Raw genomic sequence first — 20576 nt, 5'->3', positions numbered from 1 at the left:
CTGGATTAATAAAACATATATGTGTTTTAATAGTTTGAATTCTGTTACCTACAAATTTTGTCTGGAAAGCTAAGTTTCTGGATAACCGAGATTCATTTTTTTTTTTTTTACTGTTATGTGATTATTTCTAGTATTACTTTTAAAGATAGCAAAGTGTTGTCAACATTACATTCAGTTAATTTTAAAGTAAAATCCCACACCAACTTTACCACTGTTTAATCCATATTCAAACATAATTATGTATTTACTTTAGTTTTGTCACCAATATTTGCATTTTGTTAAGTGCATACTATACTTTATGATAATAATGCAAACCAAATTTACATTTCAAGGAGCTAAAACTGGTAAAATTTCTGATGCTGGACATGACAGGATACCCCTTCATGGTCGTGGTAAAAATTACAGCAGGGCTGATGCTGAAAGACTGCTGAGAAAATTGGTTATCGACGCCATTTTACACGAGGATCTAAAAATTACTGCGGCAGATACCACGGCTTGTTATATCAGACTCGGACCTAAAGCCAATGATGTGATGATGGGAAAACGCAAGGTAATATCTTAATAGTACATGTATTAGGCCATATAAAATTGAAATCTTGGTTCTCAGGCCCGCGCGCATCTGTTTTGAGGTAGCCGCATTGCCGATTTTATTGTATTTTTGATAAAATAAAAAGTTGGTATTGCGGAGACCAATCCGGGAATTCCGACCTCATTTGTTTTGTAGTTTAGTATTCAAATATCACTTCCGGTAGCCATTTACAATGAGATTTTGGCTACTTCGTTTGAAAATACATTTGAGGACATTACATACGATGTTTACACGCTGTTAAGCAATGGATAAAGCAGAAATTTTGACCAGAAATGGAAAGTATATCTGTGATTAAAAAATTATCTTTAAGTTAAAGAAAATTCGGAAATTTAAATTTAAAAAAATACCTCCCTCATCTACTTTATTGCCAATAAAATGCCGCCCTCCCGCATCTGTTTTGGAGAAAATTGGCCTGAGAACCAGGGAATGAAATTTTGATAGCCTTATGTAAAGAGGAATATATCGTCTTATTTAAAAAATCAACGTTAAAGTGATTTCATATATGGAATGCAGATATTCTAGAAAATGTACATACAGGTATATAGATGCTTTGATTTTTCTACCCTCATTGGACATCTTAAAGATTTTTATACCCCCCGCAAACGAAGTTTGGGGGGGGGGTATATAGGAATAATCTTGTCCGTCCGTTTAGCTGTCTGTCCATCTGTCTGTGCAAACATGTCTGGTCCATATCTTTCTTACAGAAGAACATTAGAATCTACTACTCCTCACAAAGATTGCCCATGACCTAAGGATGTGTCATGACCTTGACCCAAGGTCATTTGCAGAAGTTCAAGGTCACTGAAAGAAAAATTTCATAATTTGTGTCCGGTCCATATCTTTCTTATGGATAAACATGTTAAGTTCTTATTTCACACAAAGATTGTCCATTACTTAAGTGTGCCATGACTTTGACCCAAGGTCGTTTTGGGAAGTTCAAGGTCACTGGAAGACAAATTTCATAATTTGTGTTTGATCCATATCTTTTTAATGGATAACCTTGGTATGTTCCTATTTCGCACAAAGATTCCTCATGACTTAAAGGTTGACCCAAGGTCATCTGTGCAAGTTCAAGGTCACTGAAAGAAAAATTGTATAATTCATGTTTGGTACATATCTTTATAGAAAAACTTGAATTTACTATTTCACACAAACATTGCTTCTAACCTGAGGTTGTGTCATGACTTTGTACCAAAGTCATTTATGCAAGTTCAGGGTCACTGACATAAAAAGTTAATAATTTGTGTCTGGTCTGTATATTTAGTCTTCTATCTTATTAGGCTGTGCCTTCGTTTCATTTATAAAAAAATATAATGAGCAACTACATTTGCACTAAAAATGTTTTCGCATTTCTCTCTTTTCTTAGATGCATAATATATTCATGATTAAGTGCCTCTAAAAAAAAAAACCCAGCGGGGGGTATTTTGTCCCGTTTGGACAGTTCTAGTTCTCTTTCCTATCAAGTTCAAAAAATGAGGTTTTACTGTTATTGTATTGCAAGCAACATGTTAAATTAATTCATTATTAACGAAAGTATAGATGACATTTACACCCTTTCTATTTTCTTTCTGGAAATTGATAAATTCAAATTTACAGGTAGAGTTACAGGTACAGGGCAGTAGGAAGAAAACTGAAGTGGCTAAGATTGGTAAAGAACCCGTCAGTAAACATGAGAACGTGATCGAAGAATGTCTCAACGAACTGCTAGAAATGGCAAAGACAATCGGTAAGGTTGACTGTCAGTGGTACATCTAAATTAATTTTTTTGTACTTTCCCTATTCCATTTTGTTGATAAGATTAAGCATAAAGATCTTAATATTTTACAGCTGCTGAGCATGGTCTACGTAACTATGCAACTGTTTTCCCGATTTTAACACTGCGGCAGTTGGCAGAAAAGACTCCACTAACTGTAGACGAGATGACGGCAAGTATCGATGGTTTGCCGAAAGCCAAAGTCAACAAATATGGAGCTGAGAGATTCCTTGAAATCACCAAGAATTATAATCTTATCCTATCAAGTAAGTTATTTACGCTTATCTGCATATTCCAAGTTTTGACAATAGTTTTCGAATTGTGTCATAAATGAGGAGGATTTTGAATTGAAAATGCTTTTTTGTAAGACTTTAAAATATTTCCAAAAGAAAGACAGCATTGTAAAATAAAAATCTAATTAAATTGTTTTATTGATGTTTCCTTCATATTTAGTTTAACTAAACTTCTATATTCTTTAAATGATCTCCATTAATCTTACTTAGTTTGCTTTATCTCCCTTTTATAACTTTATTGATCTCCATTTACCGTATTTGGCCGAGTATAATACGCATTGATGTAAAATACGCACCCCCCTTTTTGAGTCTGAAACTGGGGAAAAAAACGCAGTTCGGATGTATTATACGCAACAGAAAAATTTACCAAGCGATGTTCTGAACTTTGAAAATCGCGGTAATTTGTTACGAAAATCGGCGCGAGGATTAAGTGTAAAAAATTTACTGAACACACTTTTTTTTTAAATACACACTTTATAACTTCTCTTAATCCTGACATTCCATATCGCGGCAATATGGAGAAAATTATTTATTCATTTATTTCAACAAAGTACAAGATAATATTGCGTAAAAGTATTAACAGATTTTTTAAAAGAATAGTTACGGTGATTTTGAAATAATGTGTCGCCATATTCTTAAATGAAATATTTTTATTTCAACAAAGCAAGAGATATTGTCGAAAGTTTTATCAGTTCTCATATTTAATTTTGGTTCAAGATAATCATGCTGAAAATTATCTTACAATATTTTAACAGGAAACGAAATTGAAACATCAAAGTATTTATTTCTTTAAGTAGACTACGATTTTCCTCTTCTAAATCTTCGCGGATATCTTATTTTCTAAATGATACCACTTTTATTAAAAGTTTTAGCATAATTTATATTTCATTTGTCAACTCTCAATTATTTAAACAAGAGGCCGATAAGTATAAGATAAGGTAAAATTACATTTAACAAGTGTTTAATTGTTTAAAGTGCCGTAATCAACACATGCTCACCATGCTCACACATACGAAAGGTCATAAACCGACCCCCTTTTTAACAAAGAAAATAATCAAAGCAATTAACATGGCAGTAAATAATCAGTGCTGTAACTGTAAAAACATTGCTTTGGAGTCGGTAGACAATTAATTGCCCCGAGGGGTGTTGATAGGTAATTATCATTTGACAAGCGCACGTGTGTCACAACATTGGCTTCCTTTCATGGGGACGTATGGAGGGGTGTTAAATATTGTTGCAGATTATCAATGAGTTATTTTAAACCTAAAATTAATATTTATTTTAATGTATTTCATTAAAAAATGATTTATTACTTTGTCTGGCAGATAAGGTGCATGTGCACTATCATTACGGAAACACGTGACATAAGCATGAGTTAACGTCTAAAAATAACATCGGTAATGGCGGCCTCCTCGGAGACAATCAACATGCAGCTCAAATTACTTTTAACTTACTTTTTCATGTTATTTCGGTATCAAAAGATTGTGAAAGTGACATTTTTAAGAAGCATACCTTCCAACAATAACTTTCCGAAGTTTAAAATATGGCAATAAACAAAAGAAATTGCATATGTCTCTAGGTAATACTACGGTATGTACGTATGATAGCCGTGTTTCAGCTGAAAGAAAAACTTGTCAAAATCCCATTGTGATGTAAAATATGCATCCCTTTCTCACAGTAATTTATTTTAGGAAAAAAGTGCGTATTGTATTCCCCGAAATACGGTATATTTGATCTCTCTGTTTGGTGTTATTGATCTCCCTTTATACTCTTTGATTGATCTCCCTTTGTGTATTTGATTAATCTCTCTTTGTGTATTTCATTGATCTCCCTTTGTATATTTAAAGCAGTATGAGCTGTATCTTTGAAAATTTTATTTTGCTGGTAAAATGTGCTTTTATGATTAATTTGTACGTAATTTAAACCCTTATGACCAATAAGCCCAAAATAAAGTTTAAAATGTTTCAGAAGAAATATTTCTTTTCAACCGAATATACAGTTTTATATAAGAAATCATTATTGTACAGGACGACAATAATTCAATTTTGCTTCAATCAAAGCTAATTAAAAAAATTCTATCGCAAATATGAACAACAGAAGTTTATAAATGATTTATTTTTCTGTCATTAAATTAGTTAATTACAATTTTGCAATAAAATTTTCCGATGTCAAACATGCAGCTCATATTGCTTTAATTGATCTCCTTTTATACTCTTTGATTGATCTCCCTTGGTTCTCTATGAATGATCTCCCTTTGTACCCTATGAAATGATCTCCCTTTGCACTCTTTGATTGACCTCCCTGTATTTCTTTTCATTGATCTTCCTTTGTACTCTATGATGTGATATTCCTTTGTGCCCTATGATTGATATCCCTGAGTACATTAGATTGATCTCCCTTTGTACATATGATTGATCTCCCTTGGTACAGTGTATATTTGATTGATATCCCTTTGTACCTTTTGATTGACCTCCCTTTGTACATTTGATTGATCTCCCTTTGTACATTAGATTGATCTCCCTTTGTAGATTTACAACAAGAGGAGGAGGAGGTGGAATCAGATGTTCCGGAGTGGGAGTCTCCCTACTTTGTAGACGAGTCAGCAGGTTCATCTAACACAGGCAGAAAGAGGGGCTCCTTCAAAAAGGTACTTCTACAATATCACTGATTAGTTGCATTAATTTACTTATTCTCAGTATTTTAGCATGTTCCAAGTTCAACAGCTGTACATTTTAAATAATTTGTTTGATGAGATTTCATTTAATTAATTATTATTAAACTCTTTTACTTCGAAGATAGGTTTTGGAAAAAAGAAGAGAGGTGCTAGAAGCCAGTCAGGTTCAGGGAATTCTGGGTAAGAGACAAAAACCAGGAAGGGGCAAAGGGATGTTCAGTGGAGTGCCCATCTTGCATTGATTGATACTTTGAATCTACTGTCAAATCAAGCCTAGTAAAGTCTTGTAAAGTCTTGAAAAATTCTTGATATGAAAGTCTAATAGGGAGCGCAAGCCCTTAACAATGCCTGTGCAAAGAGAAAATTCAGACTACTGCACATTCATTCGATAGAATTTTTAGTAGTAATTTGAATGCACAATGTATCACTTCGTACACAAAATTTATAGCAATGTTTTCGCCAGAATAATAGCAAAAGTTAAACGAATAATAAACTTGCCTTGATTTAATGAATTAATTGCAGATGAATAGTCAATAAAATAATTCTCCATTAAAATCAATCCTGTTTATGCTTTGGTTTGGTAAAGCAACATGCATATGACGTCAGAGTCCTAGACGCACTGAATGTCATGTGCGGTTTGACAAGCCCGATCTAAAGATTTAAGAGGCAGTCCATGGAAAAACCAGGCAGCATTGTATTAATAGGCGGCACATCGAATGTGAGGAATATTTGGTATTTTATTAAAAACAATATCAATGTAGTCCAAAAGGAATAATGTAACTGAAGATTTGTTCGAAAATTGCTTATTTAGTAAAATATCCTTATGTTTTGTGTTTTTGAATTCCCCTATATAAACCATTGAAAGTAGGTAAGAAACAAAGAGCTGTAATTTCTAATACAATTTTAACAGGACTATAATTCACACTTAAATAAATGTAGAAATTTTTCATCTTTTTGTTTAAAAAATAAAATCATTGGGAAAAACACTTTTAATAGAAGTTTTCTGGCAAAATATATAGACGTTTTTATGAAAATTTGCGATTCAAGAGTTATCTCCCGTGGCATCGGTAAATCTGCTAAACACATTTTAATCGGAATCCTAGAGAAATATTTAGAATAGATACACCAAAGAAATTATTAAACAAAAAATAAATAATTTATTTTCAAAATATAATTTATTTTCGCCTCCAAACATAATATTTAGATTAAAATTTACTATAATATTAGGTTAAATCCACGTTTCCATTGATGTATCAGTGACGTCATAATATTGCGTCACAATGAAATAGTTACAAGTTTTCCAAAGAAGTTCGTAAATTCTTTGCGTAAAGTGTAAAGAAAAATATTTTTAAAAAGAATGATTTATTTTTTCTGTTTAATTATTCTTCAGGGTGCATTATACTAAATGTTAAATAATATTTTAATTTCAAAATGTATTTTACACAGTACACGGGCAGCGTCTCAGCAAGATGACGTTTTGATAAGTAATTTTATACATGTCCGAGAACTAATTTTTTAAAATTGATTTACCAGGATATGCGTTTAAATAATTAATGAAGTGTTCATAATGAACATTTCTTATAAAATTGGGAATCAATGATGAATGTTTTAGATTTACGCAACATTTAATTAAACGAAGTTGGTAGATATAAAAACTAAAACTTCAATACATTTATCTATGCAATCAAATCAAAATAAACGATCTACAGTTCGATTGAAAATGAAAAAAAAACTGAAAAATAAGTTACCAGGGTATAAAGATACATCTATTTACTGCCGAACTCCCGACTATAATTTGGCACTATAACGGAAGGTGGTTTAGTGAAATGTTTTAATTTTTTTTGTTTTTTAATTTTATTTATTTATTTTTATTCGGCGATTGAAACAATCACACGCTCATATTTAATATGGAGTATAAACCTGTGACTATGTTGACCAATACTAAAATGTTTTCACGTTCATGAAACCAATTTTTAAAAATAATGATGCCATGACCCCGCACCCCCCCCCCCCTTCCGCGCTTCTTGCTTGCGATTTATCGGCTCTTGAATAATCATACCATACATGAAAGAACTTATTTTCTTATTTATATAAAAATCAAATTTTGTAAAAGAGGAAAAGGCTTTACAGATGACAGATAAGAAAACACTTGGATAAAGTCGAGACTGTACACATAAAAATATTTCTTGCATTTAGGCAATTTTAATTTCGCTACTTATAGAATTTACTCTTTAATTCCTGAGACAAATAAAAAAGAAATTTTACTTGGAAATAAGATGAATAATGAAGCTAGAAAGTTGTCTGCTCTGGTTGTTGCATAATGCATGCACAAATACTTTTTTAAAAATACCTAGTATCTATTTAAAGAAAGCAATCAGATCAGATGTTTTACATGTAATCTTCATGTAAGTAAAAGTCTTTTGTAATTCAAATAATACATACATTTGAATCTATGGTTACACTCATTTAAAAACAGTAAACTGACTGAAAAGAAATAACAGACAAGCATTTTTTTCTGATAAATTAACATGAAGAGCCAAATGTAGGAAATTTTTCTAAATTTACGGTAAAAACCGATCCCGATTGAAATAAAACCGATCCCGATCGAAAATAATGCAAAGTTAATAAATTTATCAAACTAAAGGCACCTGTCACCTATATAATATGTTAAAAAATAAATCAAGTAATATCTTAATCATATTACAACAAAAGAGCCAAATTTGACATTACTATCTTAGTATTTTCTTATTTATACAATTCCGGTCGGGATCGGTTTCATTTGTGAAAACTATAAAAAATAAGTAAATTTGACTCCTTTTATTTCTTTCAAAATACATTTTCCCAATGATTTTATTGAATGACCCAAAAGTTTGTACTTTGTATTCATAAAAACATAAGTAAACAAATATGTTCTTGTATTGTATTGGGTTTTATAATGTAATTAAAATTGGATACTGAATTTAAACATTTACTTGCTAATCTCAAATTTGGACCAGATAATTTTTTCTAAAGAAGTAAAAATTGGAGTCTTATTCATTCATAAAATAAAAGATAAAAGTATATTCTATAAATAATATTCATCGGCACATCCACCTTTGGAGTATCTGTTACATATAAAACAAAATAAAAAAGTAGTATTTTTTTTACCCTCATGTTGACCTTTTTGCACTTAAAATTAAGCATTTACCAAAACTAGGACTAGAGAAGCACTATAAATTTTTTTGATGTTGTCATATGTGAACACTTGCTTTAATAAGTCCACATGCAATATATAATTAAAATCCATGACATGCGATGTGCCACCTATTGCCTGGTTTTTCGGTGGACAGCCTCTTAACTGAATAAGTCTCTGTGTTAGCACTAATGGTCGCACAGTCAACATATTATACATTTTAAAATGAACACTAAATGTATTTAATATTTTTATGCCCCGCCATGAATATGGCCGAGGCATATAGTGTTTGTCATGTCCGGCTTCTGTCCTTCCGTCACACTTTGCATTTAGCTCTGTTCAAAGCTTAGTTTCAAAGAAACTATCCAAGATATTTTCATCAAACTTCATTTGCTGATAGATATTAGAGAGGTTTAGCAAACCAACGTGTACGCGTACGTGTACGTGTATCACCAGAAATCTGTGCATTACGTCATCACTTTTGCTAATGACGATTTTCTACACGTATCCTCTTACACAGGTTACGTGTAGATTGCAAAGTACACGTAAGTCTAAACTTGTAGCTTATAATTCTTTAACTGATGTTTATTTTTCAAAAAGTGTGCTATTTTCTAAAACCTGAAAACAAGAAAAATAATGTTAACGTGTACGTGTAATTCTAACTTGTAGTTTACATGTACAGGTACACGTACAAGTGAGCTTGCTAAACCTCTCTATTGATGAGAGCTATGCAACTGCATCAAAATTTTTTGACCTTGACCTTTCCTTTCACCTTGACCTCACTTTTCTTAAATTAGTGTTTAGCTCAATTTTAAACATACCATTCAAGATGGTGTTATCAAACTTCACATGTTGATACAAACTTGCACAGATGATGCATCTAGGGATGAACACTACCAGAATTGCTTCTGATGCTGGATCTGACCTACATTTTCCGGATGGTTGACCAGGTTAAAGTTTTTGGAGCAGGTCCATTCCTAAGGAACTATAAGCCCTACTTGAACCAAACTTGCATAGATGATGAATATAGAGATGGACACTACCTAACTTGCTTCGGATGCTGGATCTGACCTATATTTTCATTCCCAAGTTACTATAAGCCCTACCTAAACCAAACTTGCATGGATGATGCATCTAGGGATGGACACTACCAGACTTGCATCGGATGCTGGATCTGACCTATATTTTCATTCCCAAGCAACTATAAGACTTACCTGAACCAAACTTGCATTGATGATGCATCTAGGGATGTACCAGACTTGCATCGGATGCTGGATCTGACCCATATTTTCATTCCCAAGTAACTATAAGCCCTGCCTGAACCAAACTTGCATGGATGATGTATCTAGGGATAGACACTACCAGACTTGCTATGGATGCTGGATCTGACCTATATTTTCCAAACAAGTTTTATACACATACAAATTTTCATGTTGCTTTACTAATATATCCTCAGCGGGGCATTCATATCCTATGGACATATTTCTAGTTTTATTTACAACGAATCTACTAATATTTGCAGGGGATTTTCTGACAAAGGGAGCAAATTTGCAGCCTACAAGTTCTCCAGAGGGTCATCCAAGAAGGTCCAAAGTGCTGGAAAAAACCAGAGGGGTGGATCAAGCAGTTCCAGGGGTGGTTCCAATAGTTCCAGGGGTGGCTTAGGATTTATGCCAGTCCCACAACCTAAGCGATCATTTCTGGGTGGTGGGGCTGGTACTTACTTTTAAATATGAAGGGAATAAACATTTATTTAAGAAAGTTGATTTGAATTAAATTGTAAATAAAGCAATTTCTAAACCACTATTTCGAGCGTTTTCTTGTCTGTTGGGGTGTTTTCCTGATTTTGATTGAGAATTTGAAACTTCAACAGTTCTTTGAGAGATTTATATTATACCAAATACTCTTTATGTAAATGTAAGCTTCTTAGAGGAAAAAGTCTTAGGTTCTCTAAATGAAATATAAGATAACAATAAGTAACCATGTTCAAAGGTCCATCAAAACTATACAAATCAGGAGCAAATGAGACATGAAAGAAAAAAAGAATGGATCAGGTGCAAAACATATTCTGTACACCTGGCACACCAGTCACCTACCTTGTGCTCCTTTTCATGATTGGCCATATGTTTGGATTTGCTTTTGTTCAAATCTGATGTCAACTTAACTGTTTATCCCGCATCTGTCAGCGCCATACATAATTTTTCGTCTCAGTTTTCTCAGCAACTACTCATTGCAGATGCTAAGGCATGCTATATGGTGGTTCATTTTTGTTTAAATCCAATGTCATCTATTTATCCATGCATCTGCCTGTAACTATACCTGTGTATATTCACATTATATAGTGTATACCGGTATTCACATCAAATTGGGGGTTTTACTAGTGAGTATTAACTCACAGACTTTTAATTGAAAGCATAATTAATTTGTTTATTTATTCTGATCTGATTTCTACAGCTTTGTTTAAGGCTTCAAATGCCTAAATTTGAAATTTTATGTTGAACATATTGAGAAACTGGCTCCTCTAACAGCTGATACCATAAAACTGATAAAGCAGATCCCAGAGAAATGTGGCTTTGTGTATTGTCTTTCCAGGTCGGTATTCTGTTCGAAGCTGGTGTTCACTGAAAGGACTTTTACCATCAGATACTTGCTGTATACAGGGAAATTTTTGTCCCCGTTTTATTTTCACCCTTTTCACAATTGGGCGAATTTAAAACGGGATGAATTAAAGACCACAGTATTAATTCTTAAACAGAACTGTGACTGGGCGAATTTAAAACGGCAAAATTGTTAGCAAATGTAAAATTGCGAGAGAAAAAAACTGGGCCAAAATAACCCTGTATACAGTACTACTTATAGATTTATCAACTCAGAAAGCAATGGCTTTACTAGTTTAAACACGAATTTTAATAACTCTAAGCTTAATCTGAGTGAACTCCAATTTTCAACATAGATCTGATTTTATAGAAAGGAGTGTGACACGGTAGCTACAGAGCTGAGTAAATCTGGTATCCAGGCTGTATCCTACCACGCAGGTCTCAGTGACAATGACAGAATCTCTATCCAGGAAAAAATGGCTCAATGGACAGCGATGTAAGGTGAGTGAGCAGTCTAATACCTCCTCCTCCTCTATCCCTTCCCCACCCACCCTCCCAACTCACGGGGAAAAAATCAGTGAAAAGTGAAAACCCCAAATCTTATCAAAAGTTATGACGAAGGTTAAAGATTTTAGAAGTACGTCAAACTTCAAGGTGAAGGACATATAAAAGATCAAAGACAGTGTATTTAGAAAGGTCTTGTCACAGGTAAAACACATGTTTAGTATGAAAGCCACATCTCTTCTTAATTATTCTAAGTTTTGGCCAATTTAGAGTAATGTATAAATTTTTGAAAAGGAGGTCAAACTCCAAAGTCAAGGTTAGAGGGTGAAAAATCTTAGTGCATTCAGAAAGGTCTTGTCACAGGTCATACTTAATATGATATGTAATGTGAAATTCATATCTCTTTTCATTCAAAAGATATTACCAAGGTAAAAGTTTTTCTTACAAACTGACAGATGGACAGACAAATGAGATTTAATGTCCAGGGGCTCCGCTTTTGTGAAAGAGAGGGGCAATTATGTATCTCAGTGTAATCTTCTTGTTTGCCAAATTGTATCAAGATCAAGCCAAATTTCTAGGAATTGTTAATAGACAGACAAACAGATGGAACTCTTCTGGTCTCTGACAAGAAGAGCTAAAAATCACATGAACTATAAAATAGATGTTAGTTCCTGTCCCCCGCTTTTGCAAAAGTGGGGGGACAATAAATCTCATTTTATTTTCAAAGAGTGTTGTTGAACATGTTTAGGTATTTAAATGTCTATCTGGACCAGGAAGTATAAACACCTGACAGGTAGATAACTAGGCCTTTCAACTAATAGTCTCGTTCAACCAGACCTTCGGCTGTCTCCGTAAATCTCCGACCACCCAGAGGGTCTGGTAAACATAGACCTAAAACGTGGTAAAGAATCACGTTAGCGTTTGTAACCGTCAGAGGGCGCTATCTTGTTTTCATTTTGACGATCCTTTTTGAAAACAAATGTTATATGTGTTTCTTCTCCTGGATTGTGACTTTATATTAATAATCTAATCTTTAATTTGGGACACCAAACGATAACTTACAATATCAATCGAAGGAATGTGTATTACGCAGGTAAGGGCTACACTACTTTCACTTTTGCTTTCGTACAGAACCTATAACTGGTGGGCATTACCGTAAACAATGAACCATGTATATGTAATATGTAAATGCAACAATTGATCATCGTATTTGTGTTACTAAGCACGAAGGGGAAAGACCGAGTATAGATAGTTTTCATATGACCTAATTTTAGCAAAAGTTAGCTCCCGTTGGCCGCCATACTGGAGGTCCAAATGCTCATATTCCTTCATTGTTCAACCAATTTAAAATTTTTATATTTGCGATTTTGAATTAGGAATCATTATTTTTCTGAAGTATATAAATTTTTGGAAGCTCCTTTATTAAGAAAAAATTATTTAATAAAGATATTCTACCAAATATTTCTGCTATATTTTCTTAAACTTGGTACGACAAAGAGGAAAACTCACCGTGTCGACCTCCAATATGGCGACCAACGGGAGGTAACTTTTGGTAAATTTGGGTCCATCGAAAACTATCTATAAAAATTTTAATTATATGCAGTAACCGGTGTCCGCAACTATACAGTAAATAAGTTTAACATTGGTGCTAAATTTTAAAACCACTGGATTCTACTGAGAGCAAAGAAACACTTGGGAAATCCTAAAAACTGCCTTGCGTGAAAACGGTTAGATACCCCGAGCCTGCTCTAAACTTTTTAATGATGTAATATTTAAAGTATGCATAAGTTATTATCTTTTTTGATAATTTCATGTACCTATAAATCTATCTATACAATGTTTTTTACCATTTGTGCAACTTGAAAAATTTGTTGAATAGTCTCGTAAAACAATGTTCAACCAGACCCTCGGCTGTCTCCGTAAATCTCCGACCACCCAGAGGGTCTGGTATCGTTTGTAACGCCAAAACGAGGCTTACCGAAATTCTGGTAAAGTTTTTGATTGGTTGAAAAGAACACACCTACACGATTTAAATAAATACATGATAAATCAGCAGAAAAATAACTTGAAGATGTAAAAGTTATATGTCTAAAAGTTAAAGCTGTTAGATATAAATTGTTTGGACACTAATGACTTGTCAGAACTATTTAGTGTCATGTCTAGTGTACATAGATTCATAAATCTTCCACACAAAATCATACCATTGTTACCCAAATTCATTCCAGGAAAAATTCATCAAGAAGAACTATGTAAATTAATTGTTTGGAGCCTTACCACCAAGTTCTCTAGCAACAGAAAAAAATGGCTACAGCATGAAGACAACTAAGAAATCACCAGAAGCTGGATCTTCTCCTCCAGTCAAACAGTTGCTTAATGAACCAGAGACTGTCACCACCATAAACACCACTGGGTATGAACTTGACAATGTTGCTTGTCTGAGTGATGAAGAAATATGGACAAGTGGAAATGACAACACCATGAAACTCTACAGCATGAATCAGGGATCACTACTCAAGTCAATCACAACCAAGTCAGGGAAGTGGCCATCTGACATAGTAGTGACAAAAAGTGGAGATCTAGTTTATACTGATACCATAGAAAGAACTGTGAACATTATGAAGAACGAGAAGATAGAGGAGGTGATTAGACTACAGAACTGGGGACCTAAAGGTGTCTGTGGTACCTCCTCTGGTGACCTCCTGGTTATCATGGACAGTGATGATTGCAAAACAAAAGTTGTTTGTTACTCAGGCTCCACAGAGAAACACACCATTCTGTTCGATGATGAAGGTAAACCTCTCTATCCTTTTAATAGCTTTAAAAGATATATAACTGAGAACAGGAACCTGGATATCTGTGTGTCTGACTTGGGAGGGAAAGCAGTAGTGGTGGTCAATCAGGCCGGGAAACTGAGATTCAGGTACACTGGACGTACTCCTGCTCTAAAGAACGAACCATTCAATCCAATAGGAATCATCACAGACAGTCAGAGTCACATCCTTACAGCTGATTATGGCAATGCCTGTGTCCACATTATAGACCAGGATGGACAGTTCCTCCGTTACATATACTGTGGACTGAGTGATCCCTGGGGACTGTGTACAGATACAAATGATAATCTGTTTGTTGCTCAGTATACAAAGAAACAAGTAAAGAAAATCAAATATCTGCAGTGAAATCTGTGACCATTATTATATTGAACAGGACAATGTTTTGTTTATAAAACTGTATCATTAATTATAATTTACTCAAAGATAATGATAACCTTTTCCACAAAAGAAACATAATATAAAGCAGTGAAGAGGTTAAGATCTGTAAAGCTCTTTTAAAATTAAAATCTCTGCATTATAATTGTATAGGTAAAGAGAAATTGATGTACTTGTAATATAACAAATAAATTGCTTGTACAGTCTACACTTAATTCTTATTTTTCATGATAGAATGAAATTTGAAATTTAGAGTAGATGCATGTGTTACACTATACATGTAAGTTTAAAATGTATGAAAGTCTAGGAAAGTAAAAAAAATAACAGTGCGGGAATGCTAGAGAAACAAAATATTGTGTTGTTACTTTTGTTTTCTAAAATAAATGATCAATTCAGCAACATACTTAAACTACATGAAATAGTTGTCACTTCAAAGAATTTAGTCCCCCCCCCCCAAAAAAAAATTCTCTAAACTGTATATCAATAGAAATGTTCACACCTATTCTCACATAATCCGTCCACATTCAGCCTGACTTTCATTAAAAAATAAAGTTTTTAATTTGGGGAGAAGTCGATGTTTTTAAACAAACAAAACATTGGAGAATTATTTTTTCAAAATATTAGAACCTAATCATGCACGATAACAAAAATATTCAATAAGTAATATAGGTAGTGTATTTTCCTTTGTAATTTACGGTATTTTCTTAGGTCGATTTGACCCCCGCAAAAAATCTTTTTATTGCCGAAATGAATGTTTAATTTCATATTTTTTTTTTTAGAGCTTTGTCTGTGTTAAAAAGTATTTCAAAAATTTTGCTTTTGTGCAAATGTTTTTCTCCTAATTTGTAATTAACGAATGTTGTTTGCTTTAATCTTATTTTTCAACTGAAATAATTCTATTCTTTTTCGTTAAAGATTTTTAAACTGAATTTCGGTGCGACTTAATTTTTATGTTTTTGAATCCTGAAGAGAAAGGGATTTTAAAAATTTACTTTGGTAAGAAACTGTGAAAATCTAAATCATTTCTCTTAAAGAAATATACTGATAACGTAAATTAAAATTCCATTGATATTCAAACCAAAAATTAATATTTTCTTGAACTTATTTCCACCTTTCTAAATGACATACAGTATTTTTAAACACCCATAAAATGCCACAAATACTGATTATTTTTCATTCTTTTCAGAGATTTACAGTTAGATATAATGATAACGCAAGATCTGCCGTTAGAATGTATTTTTCCTTAATTTTTCTAGATAAGTCTCTCCCTATTTTATCTTCTTTAAGGGGAGACAGGACACATGTCACATGACTAAAAAGACATATCACGTCATAATCGGTGATGATATACATGTTAAGAGCCATTCTCTGTAATGATTTGTAATTTTATATAGGAGCTGTGGCACGCATAGTCTCAGAATTTCTCCGAACTCTCTATGATAAAAGTCATTGATACCCTAAACTGAAATCAGGCAAAAATTGGTTGCTATGATTTATAGTTACCATGGCAACATGTCTTAAAGTTCGAAAAATGGCATTTTTGAACATGTTTAGAGTCCCCATAGTTAACCTTTGCGGCAAAGCAAACAATTGGCAATGACTGTTTCCAAAAGTTGAAGGTCAGATGTCTCAAATGCATGATAAACATGTTTGGTAAATCAACTATTACATACGTTACTATGGTAACAAAGTATTCAAAAGTAAAAAAAATATTCAATGAATTTTATAAAGTCATACACATAAAAATAAAAAGCAATTATAGGATGAAATGTGACCAAATAATAGAAAAAAGAGCCTTGAAACATATACCAAGAACAAAATATGATATTTCATTTTGGTTGGCAATGGTTGCCAAGGTTTTTATACCACAGAGAGCCTTCAAAGTAACACTATGTATGTTTAAATCTGATCCTATGTTTTAAAAAAAGCACATTTCCTCATAACTAATGATCAATTTTATAAGATGTTGGTGTGCTCCAAGTTTTCCCATTTGAAAAAATTCAGATTAGATTCTTTAAATAGAGCGTTGCTATGGAAATAAGCAGAAAATATATGCTTAAAAACCTGAAAAATATTTTCATTCCTTGGATACGTACCCTTAAATGTAGATTCCCAAAACTTTTATGATTGATATTTATTAACAGCTAACATGACTTATAATTTTGACTATCATCCAATCTCTAAGTGGATGCAAGAAGTTGGCTCACAGGATTTAATATTGATATAAAGTTCACAAAATCGAACATTTTCCCTTCTTGGTAACCATAGCAACAGTGTTGTTTTGTTCATCAAATTTTATCAATATATGATATTGAACTTCAGTTCTAACAGATAAGTACTATTCAAGCCGAGTCCTTTAATTTGTTTCTTGATTAAATGGCAATTTAATTCTTAATGCAGCGAAAAATAATTCACTTTTAAGTACTGGTATTTTGTTTCCATGGTAACACCACAAAGTAGCAATTATACCCAATTTTTCTTATGGTTTTGGAGTTGCAAGGTCCTAAGGATGCAAATTTGCCAGTTTGAATTTTCATGTTGTTCCTCAAGACAGTAGCATTAACCCAATCTTAAAAATGGTTTTGCATGGTTACACTGTGTTACCATGGCAACCATAAAAGTTATATATAGAATAATATTGCTTATACTTATATACTTAAGGTCAAACATTTTCATTGCTTTTCTTAAGTCGTTGATTGAGTTTGAGCATGTAACACCTACCAATAGTGAATACGGAGTGTTTTTCAGCATATTTCAGCATTTTAAATGTATTCCAAAAGTACCCTTGGTTACCAAACTGTGAAAATCTTACTTAGAGATATAATCTAAACAGTTTCTTTACAGTATAATTGACATCAAGGTGTCATGTTTTTGTGAGAATGGTTTGTTTGCTTTTTCTAGTTTTTATTAAGCCACAGTGAAGATTTAAAGTGACTTAAAATCTCTATTTTTCAAACTTTTCTGGCTGTTGCCATAGCAACCGAGACACATAGCAACGAAATTTTGTTTGATATTTGTTTCTGGTGTCAAGTACTAAGCATGGGTGAAGTTTCATAAAAATCGGTGACCATGCGTGGCAATGAAGTTTAAGTGGTTACAGAGAATGGTTATTAAAATCAACATTTCTTGTGTAAATTATTTTATTCTAAATTTTAAAAATTGTTTTTTAAACATTTAAGTTTAGAAATTATTATTAATAAAATTTTTAAAGATCTTGCCATCATTTAGATATTGTGAAGTTGCCCAATCCACACATTTGTTTCTCTTTACCCTGCAGTCTGACGTCAGTGACGTCATAGACGTAGTGTTTGAATTCTCAGTGCAGCGAGATCAAGTACACACCCGTCATGATCAGTTTTATTTCATAATATTTACATTCGCTGTGTTTTTCTACTAAGCCAACTGTGAAATTGATTTGAAAACCATTTTCGTGTATACTCACGCGTAGAAATATACACGGAGAAACGTGCGTTAACGTGACGTCACAATGAGACTAAAGCGACGTTATTAAAAATGCAACAATAAATATAAGGCATGCAGGAAAAAATTCAAATATTGAGTATATTTTAGCTGCTTCCAAACATGTAAAATGTTCATATAAGGAATGTTTTTAAGTTTTGTGTGAATTATTGGTGTGAGAATCACACAGACTTGCACGTAGGCATATTTTTCATGAAGCGCGCTACGTGACAAGTCTGTGTGATTCACACACCAATAACTCACACAAAACTTAAAAACATTCCTTAAATAAACGGGTCACAGTCAATGTATCGTGATAAATTTCTGAAGCAGATTTTTTAAAATTAATATTTTTTCGTGTTTAGTAGCAGAGATTCTCGCTATTTAGATAATTTTGAATGTTCATATATTCGAGTGACGTCACAATTGATTTACGGCACTCGGAAAATACAAACGTGAAGCGTTTTTATCATGCTTACGTCTAATTCAACGATGTCCTGTGCGATATTGAGGTAAGCTTCACCCTGTGATATTTATGCAGTTAAATAATTACGATGAAGGACTGACATTCACTCGTAAATTTAGAAATATTTATCGACAGATTTTTTTCCAAATGAGGTTTTTGTCGTTGAAGCTGCCTTGAAAATTGCAGAAGTTATCCCAAACACATTTTATATAAAATAAAAACAATTGCTTTCAGATAATTTAAACACTATGAATATCATGAAATATTTGAGTATATAGTGTTATATATCATATTTATCGTTTTTGCGTAAAAATTCGCATTATACGGACATGAAGTATCTAAACTCCATACAAACTCTAAACAGGGCGGTATTTGTGGGGCGATATCTTTTAAATAAGTCAAGAAATCCCATGACAGGACCGTTTTAAAATGTTAAGTACATCTAATTTAGAAAATGAAATTGCAAACTACAGAAGTAAAGGAGAGATTTTTATTTGTGGAGACTTTAATGCTCGTACTGGGGGGCTTCAAGACTTTATACAACATGACACACTAAATGATACATTTTTGGATTGCCCTCTGCCAGAAAACATATATGAGCCTGACATTTTAGTGAACAGAAACCAACTCGATAAGACATCAACTTTACATGGACATCTACTCACTGATATTTGCAAAACATATAGATTATCTATCCTGAACGGAAGATTTCTTGGTGACTCACTTGGCTATTTCACATTTTTTAATTCTAATGGTTGAAGCACTGTTGACTATATGTTGGCATCAAGTCAGTTGTACCATAAGATCGAACATTTCAATGTAATACCTCCAACAGAAATATCAGATCATTGTCATATAACTGCAAGTGTGCATATGAATATGGACTTATTTTGTAACGAAAAATATAAAATACACTCTTTAAAGGGGAAATACCTCTGGTCAAGCACTTGTAAAAACCAGTATATAGAAGCTATTAATGAGGAAGAGACAAAAAATCAAATACTTATGTTGAATAATTTAGTAGATGAAATATATGATGATAAGAAATATGACTCAAATGATCTTGTCGATAAACTGTCAAATATTATAATTAATGCTGCAAATAAAAGTGTCCCATTTAAACCTGCAAAACTTACAAAACCAATTAGAAAAAATGAACAAAAACCAAAATGGATGGCTACAGATTGTCTACTTCTACGAAAAGAAGTTAGAAATTTAGGGAAGAAAGTACAAAAATATCCAAACAACTGTGAACTAAAACATGCCTTTGCAAACTGTAGAAAAAATTATAATAAATTAAGGAAAAATCTTAAATCAAATTTTTACAGTAGTATAGCAGAAGAAATAAACTCACTTTCGCCACAAAACTCAAATAAATTTTGGAATAAGATAGAAGAAAATAAATCAAAGAAAACTAATGCAGAAGCAATTGGAATTTCAGAATTCGTTGATCATTACAAATCTCTACTGAACATACAATATACCGATAAAGAAAGCTCAAAATACAAATTTACTGAACTAAATACCGAACCGAATCCATTAGACTTTTTGTTTACTTAAGATGAAATAAAACAAAGCATTTTAAAGCTAAAAAATGGTTTTAAAAAATGGTACCAGTTCTTAACTTCTTACAAAACTGTTCAATATTTTACTTAAAAATGGAAAAATGCCCAAAGAATGGAACCTATCACTTATTACCTCATTATACAAAAATGGGGATCCTAATAATACAAACTATTATAGAGGTCTTAATGTTACAAGTTGTTTAGGAAAACTTTTTACAGGCCTTCTACAGAAACGCTTAGATAATTATCTTGAGTCAAATAACCTACTAAGCCAATATCAATCTGGATTTAGAAAAGG

At 32.8% G+C, this 20576-nt stretch overlaps 2 protein-coding genes across 2 annotated transcripts in view; both read left to right on the top strand.

Annotated features, from left to right (window-relative positions):
- LOC134257269 (recQ-like DNA helicase BLM) overlaps positions 1 to 10287 on the top strand; it is a 29467-nt gene extending 19180 nt beyond the window's left edge. Inside the window, exons 22-27 of the mRNA XM_062739913.1 lie at positions 333 to 550; positions 2186 to 2315; positions 2417 to 2608; positions 5164 to 5282; positions 5431 to 5489; positions 10004 to 10287. Of these exons, the coding sequence (XP_062595897.1) occupies positions 333 to 550; positions 2186 to 2315; positions 2417 to 2608; positions 5164 to 5282; positions 5431 to 5489; positions 10004 to 10211 (926 nt within the window). The 3' untranslated portion in view covers positions 10212 to 10287. The remainder of the gene's footprint in view (positions 1 to 332; positions 551 to 2185; positions 2316 to 2416; positions 2609 to 5163; positions 5283 to 5430; positions 5490 to 10003) is intronic.
- A 2241-nt stretch (positions 10288 to 12528) lies between these two features.
- On the top strand, positions 12529 to 14994 carry LOC134257313 (tripartite motif-containing protein 2-like). Its single transcript, XM_062739951.1, has 2 exons — positions 12529 to 12675; positions 13808 to 14994. Exon 2 carries the CDS (start codon positions 13895 to 13897, stop codon positions 14756 to 14758), a length of 864 nt encoding a protein of 287 aa, XP_062595935.1. The 5' UTR covers positions 12529 to 12675; positions 13808 to 13894; the 3' UTR covers positions 14759 to 14994.
- Positions 14995 to 20576: the final 5582 nt, after the last annotated feature.

This window comes from Saccostrea cucullata, unplaced genomic scaffold, assembly GCF_032062105.1.
Source record: "Saccostrea cucullata isolate Sc308-1 unplaced genomic scaffold, CSIRO_AGI_Scuc_v1 ctg4190, whole genome shotgun sequence".
NCBI classification, from domain to species: Eukaryota; Metazoa; Mollusca; class Bivalvia; order Ostreida; family Ostreidae; genus Saccostrea; species Saccostrea cuccullata.
Note: the sequence above shows the minus strand (reverse complement) of the source record. Positions and strands in the feature narration are given on the sequence as shown.